The sequence below is a fragment of the Poecilia latipinna genome, unplaced genomic scaffold (genome assembly GCF_001443285.1).
Source record: "Poecilia latipinna isolate Pla-1442-1.1 unplaced genomic scaffold, P_latipinna-1.0 Scaffold1693, whole genome shotgun sequence".
NCBI classification, from domain to species: Eukaryota; Metazoa; Chordata; class Actinopteri; order Cyprinodontiformes; family Poeciliidae; genus Poecilia; species Poecilia latipinna.
The window spans coordinates 133,381-139,696 of NW_015114309.1; the positions used below are offsets into that span (position 1 = coordinate 133,381).

The 6,316-nt window shown below is 37.7% G+C and overlaps 1 protein-coding gene across 1 annotated transcript; it reads left to right on the plus strand.

Moving 5' to 3' along the window:
• Positions 1-441: 441 nt before the first annotated feature.
• On the plus strand, positions 442-5,437 carry LOC106964587 (von Willebrand factor A domain-containing protein 5A-like; the record flags this gene model as incomplete). The annotated part of the gene is made up of 13 exons (XM_015060195.1): positions 442-487; positions 622-824; positions 911-1,133; positions 1,223-1,389; positions 1,480-1,594; positions 1,824-1,996; positions 2,068-2,156; positions 2,244-2,388; positions 2,604-2,683; positions 2,764-2,878; positions 3,344-3,502; positions 4,464-4,567; positions 5,220-5,437. Coding segments are annotated over exons 1-13 (1,837 nt in total), but the record flags the coding sequence as incomplete, so codon positions are not given.
• Between the last annotated feature and the right edge of the window lie 879 nt (positions 5,438-6,316).

Genomic DNA, 6,316 nt, shown 5'->3' on the forward strand with positions numbered 1-6,316 from the left:
CAATATTTTGTCTTCCTAAAGTAAAAGTCGATGTCTTTTTTTTTTTTTTTTATTTGCCTAAAACATCTTTTGAAAAGAAAAAGGTGGTGAATTTTTTTTTTGCCACTGAATAAGCTCATTATTTTAGGAAGGTGACGATTTGTAAATTGGATTCATATTCTCATATTCTTCTTTACAAATCATTTTACATTTTACATGTACAATTAAAACGCCTATTAAGGTTGTATGTTAGGACTACTGTCAATTCTCATGCCAGGATTTATTTTATTGGACATATAGCTTTCAACTTTTCATACATTTGAGTCATTGCACTAAGGCCCGGTAACTTCATATAATTCTGATTATAACGGCAAATCTCATCACAAAGATTTTTTCTTTTCTTTTCTTTTTTCTTTTTGTTTTTTACAACAGATCCTATGCAAATACATTTGCAGAACAGGCATGACGATAAATTGCTTTGGTCTGCTGACGGCTCTGAGAAATCAAGGTGTGGAGAGACAGAGAGTTCCTCTGACAGAAAATCTTTTAAAACAATGAACAATTGTGAAAAATAAATTTTCTGCTTTTAGTAAAAAGTTCTGAAAAGTTCCTATGTCAAAAATATTTCTGCCTTTGTTGCAGTTCCTCTGAAGAGCATTGATGCTCAGCTGGAGGTGAAGGACCATGTAGCTACTCTGGTCTCCACTCTGAACTATGAGAACAAGGAGGACAAACCTCTAGAGGCTGTGTTTGTCTTCCCTCTGCCTGGAGATGCTGCTGTGTGTCATTTCAGTGCTCAGATTGGAGAAACACACATTGTAGCTGAGGTGAAGGAGAAACAGCAGGTGAGCTGGAACAAAGATGTCTTCTCTATAAAGAAGCTAAAACACAGTAAAGGGAACATTGCTGACATGCTTCATGTGGACTGCAGGCTCAGGAGGAGTATGATGATGCTCTGAGCTCCGGTCAGCAAGCCTTCCTGTTGGAGGAGAGTGATGAGAGTCCAGATATCTTCTCTCTGAAAGTGGGCAGTCTGCCTCCAGGAGAGAGCGCCTCCATCAGGCTGGAGTACGTCACTGAACTGGCTGTGCAGGCTGATGATGGGCTGAGGTTCTGTATGCTTGCTGTGCTCAACCCTCGATACCAACCTCAGGGTAGGAAAACCAGCCAAGAGATGGATGCACTCATATACATTTTAATTACAAACTAAGTGACTCCCATTTTTCTCTCATGTTGTTTCCAGGTAGTGAAGGTCCCAGTGTCCAGGTGACCTCAGTTCCAGCCTCTCTGGTGCCCTACAGTCTGTCCTTTTCTGCCCAGGTCTCCTCTCCTCGTCCAATCTCTAAAATAGAGTCCAGTTGTTCTCTGGAGCCTCTTCAGTACCTCAACGCTGATCAAACTCAGGCCACGGTGGGTAGAGAGCTGATGTTACTGCTGGATGTAGTTATTACAAACAAGATAAATCACTTCAGTTTTCTTGTTTCTTGTTTTCAACTGTAGGTTAAATTGGTTGCAGGACACAAGTTTGACAGAGACGTTGAGCTACTGATTTATTACAAAGATGCCCACCAGCCCTCTGCTGTGGTGGAGGCAGGACAGGCCTCTGCCAAACCTGGTGAGTGAAAAATAGTTAACTATTTTACATACATGAGATTCATGAGATTATATCAACCTAGACATTGCTTTGCTACAAATTGTATATGGTATCCTAACAAGTAGTAAATTGCTATTTCTGCTTTGCTCTGTTTGTCTTGCACATATGTGACTGCCAGAGCATCTTTCATCAATAATAAAAAAATAAATATGAAATTGATTTTAATTTTTCTATTCATGTCATAAATCAGGCTCTCTGATGGGTGATCCAGTGGTGATGGTTAGCCTTTACCCAGAGTTCTCCCAATCAGTGATGTCCTCACTCACTACTTGTGGAGAGTTTATATTTTTGGTGGATCGATCAGGAAGTATGCGTTCAAGAATGAATCACAAAACATCTCAGAGTCGCATGGACAGTGCCAAGGTATGAATATTGTTCTTAGTTGTAAAGTCCTTTGATGGATCTTTTTAATTTATTTACTCTCCTCTCTTTAGGAAACTCTGTTGTTCCTTTTGAAGAGCTTGCCAATGGGCTGCTACTTCAACATCTACAGTTTTGGGACAACGTTTGAATACACCTTCCCGTAAGTCACTACCAGTCATAAGTCTTCCTCTGTTAAGTTCTACATAAATATTTAGGTTGATTGATGAATATTCTTGTCTAACAATAGCAACAGTGTGAAGTACACCCAGAAAACAATGGAGAACGCTCTGAAGAAAGTTGAAGAGATGGCAGCTGATCTGGGGGGAACAGAAATCCTGCAGCCACTCACACTTATTTACAGCCAGCAGTGCATTCCTAATCATCCCAGACAAGTAGTTTGATCCTATTGTTTTACTTTGTAGAAGCAAAATCCCTTAAGGGGTTATTACGTCTTGTGTTCAGTTAATATTTGGATTAATTCCATTTACCTTCCCTTTAAAAAAAAAGACATTTTGCATTTAACATTTAGATTTCTTAGCTCATGCCTTTTGAAGAGTTTTACGAGGAAACATAAATCAACTACTGTAATTCATGCTTTCTTCTCTAGCTGTTTGTCTTTTCTGATGGAGAAGTTGGAAACACCAAAGATGTTTTAGATCTGGTCAGAAAGAATTCAGATTCCCACAGGTGAAACCAGATCAACACAAGCTTTTTTTTTTATGTGTCTGCAAGATCAGCACGAACTTAAGCAAACTGCTGCTTTGTAGGTGCTTATCCTTTGGGATTGGGGAAGGAGCAAGTTCTGCTCTCATCAACGGGATGGCCAAAGAAGGTGGAGGTCACGCTCAGTTCATAACAGGAACTGAAAGGATGCAACCAAAAGTAAGACAGAAAACAAAATTGATCACGTTTTTAATACACAGTTGCGCATTGAAGATTGTATGGAGCAGCCATTTGTGGGTTTCTACAACAAGCAGGTCCTGTAGGTAAAAGAAACGAGTAACCTTGATCTTTATGCAATGAACAAACTTGCAGGATCACACCTTGCTGTTGGGGTACAAACCCTGCCTACAAGTTGCGACTTGAAATGTTATTCTCACTCCTACTCACCTCTCTGCACCAAAGTACAGTCATCTGTCTCTGTATGATGCATGCCATGGTGGTAAAGTGAGAAAAGTATGACAATTAGTGTTAATGATGGATTTCAGTCAGAAAGATATAGTACCATGGTTTCTTTTAATTGTCAGTTGACAATGCATGTTACACCATGGGTCCATTTGGACAAAACTTTCCATCTGGGTGCATGTACGGATATTTTTTGTCACAGCAGTTTTGCATTGCTTTTAGGTGATGGAGTCACTGCGATTTGCTTTGCATCCAACTGTAGTGGACATTTCACTCACTTGGGATTTACCAAAAGGAGTGTCAGCCACTGTTCTCTCTCCACCAATCAAAGCACTTTTCCAGGGTCAGAGGTCTGTGATATACTCCCAGCTCTCTGGAAAGGTATGAACTGCACTTGTTTCTCAAACTAGACATATCAGATTTTAATTAGTTATTTGGAGTATTGTCCAACTAGATTTAGAAAATGGGACAGTGATGTTTGTCAACGCATTCCATATTTGTTTAGAGGTTAAAACTACCAAGTTTCAACTTTCAGACAGAAACTAACAAAACACTCTAAGAGCATTCTAACTTGGAAATTTAACCCTGACCTCAAAACCAATGAGACTGTCCATGTAAAATCTAATGAAAACTGCCATTTGTTTGCAGCTATGTGTTAAGATATGACAATCAATCTGAAATATCAGAACAACCTTCACTTAGACCAGTCAGATTAAAAACCAGGAAGTGAATAAACTAAAAGAAATCTTTTTTTTGTTGCTGTTTTTCTGAATCACAGATTAATCTGATTAAAACTTCAACCAATTTCAATCTATAAGGACATCAACTAACCGCATGTTCTTTGATGCACTTTTTAAAAAAAATCTCCAATACCTAAAGGATAAATGCCAAGAACTTGGGGTTACGTTTATATTTTCTTCAATTTTTTGTTGGTTTTGAAACTACTAAACCTATTTAACAAGTTCCAGCATGATTTTTAATCTCCCAGACCCCAGAATAAAAATCTAAATTTGTCAAAATTAGAATCAGGATGCCAGACCTCAAAGAAATCAGCATGTCTGCTTCAAATCGTTTCACAGAAGGCTCACATTGGAACAGTGTTGGAAATTACAACATGTAGAAATATATTTTATTTATAATTATTCTGTGTTGGTGCAGTTAACGTGGTCACTGAAAATATCAACTGGAGTTTTTAACTCATAACTGAAACATGACTTAGTTAGATTGAAAGTCATTCCTTCTGATTTTGGAGTTAGATACAGATTGACAGCTGTGCCATTCTGATGTTGCTTTATTGGGCCCAGGAATTAGCAATGATTTTTGACAAATGATGCTTTCTTAGATTTCAGAAGCATCAGAAGCTTGTGTGAAGGTCAAGTACAGCCTGGCAGGTCATCCCTGTGAGAACCAGCTGCACTTCAGCCTCAATCCATCAGGAAACACTGGGTAAAATACACAGGTTTACTGTTTGGATCTTTCTTTCACAAATTTACTTCAAATGCATATAAAGAAAATACTATGTGTGCTATAGTTTAGGGGAAAATGTATATAAACACCCACCTACATGTAAATAAATACCATTTGTTCAATATAGGTTTTAACACTGCTACTGGTCTAAGTTACCAAAGCTAATTTTTAATGTGACATTCAGGCTTAGTGTGATGACCGGGCTCTAAGGTCACAACAAAAAGGGAGATACAATGTCGAAGAGTTTCTGAAAATACACTTATTTAAATTATAGTAATGTTGAAAAAGTCTTTATCTTCTGTTCATGTCTTATGGACAATCTGAAGAACTGCTTAGCCTCATAGAAACTTTAATTTATATTTGATGTCATTTATTCTCCTCAAATTATTCATGGTTTAATGCTTAGTGCATTGTTGCCATGTTGATGATCCCCATGTCCAGCTGAGTGTTAGTCACATTTAGGTTGCTGGTAGGTCTGTGTTCTCTTTAGCTGCTATCACATGAATCACAGAAAAAAATAAAATATATATATATATAGTTGTCATTTAAAAGGCTCCATATTTTTGTTGCTTTAAACAAATATTCCCTTTTCCCATCTCTTTGAGAGTTTATTACTCTACTATGTCTGCAGATTAACGGTCCACAGGTTGGCTGCTCGGACTCTGATTCACTCACTTGAAATGAAGATGAGAGAACCCAGTGGAATGGACAACGATGCCAAGAGGAAGGTGGTTAAGCTCAGTGTCGAATCAGGAGTGAACAGTTCCTTCACTGCCTTCATTGCAGTCAACAAAACAACAAACAAAGTAATTCAAGGACCTCTGGTACGCCGAAATGTTCCAACAGCCAGTGAGTGCTATTTTTCTAAGTACATGACATTGAAATACTTCTTCACTCAAGCATGTTCAGAATTTACGGAGAACCTGAAACAGCTTATGCAGCATGCCCATGTAGCATACCAGGTTATATTTAAAGAACAAAAAAGGGTAACAATAAAGTAAAGAAAAATCAAGCTTCAGAGTTCAAAGATGACACAAAACCAAATATCTGCTTTATAAATTGCATATATATATATAAAGTAACAATTTTTAATTTAATATCTTATGTACAATGGATATGATCACCAAAGCAAATAACACCTTTATCTAAAAATTCTAATAAAAAGTGTTACCTAATAATCTTAGATGGAATAATAAATTCACATTTATTTCTGTCTCGTGGATTCCAAACATTTAGATGATCATATCCCTGTAAAATCAAGTTGTAAGTCCAAAGGTGAAAGCAACACAAAAAGCAGACAGGTTAGGAGCATATATCCTAAAACCTACACTGATAATCACGTAACCAGCAGCCTGATGACTCATTTCTAGAATGTGTGGTGCAGAGGTGTTTATTCTGCAGGGAGCTCAATAAAGTGAAGAAGTGAAAAATACAAGAGCTTTTGTGCAGGACTGGGACCTGATGTGAGAGAACAGCATTGTTGTTTTGGACTTTAGCCCCATATTACTGTTACAACTTGATGAAACTGTAACACGGGGGAAAGCACCCGGATTGTGACTGAGGACGTGGCCCTAAAGCCAACTGGTAGACTACTGAAATATCAAGTGGTCTAGAGTTTCCCAATTAATGATACCCAGGTAGGTCTGGCTGAGAATGAGGAAACAAATAGTATACAAAATATGTTTTATTTATACATTCTTTTACAATATTAAAAATAGACTTTATTAT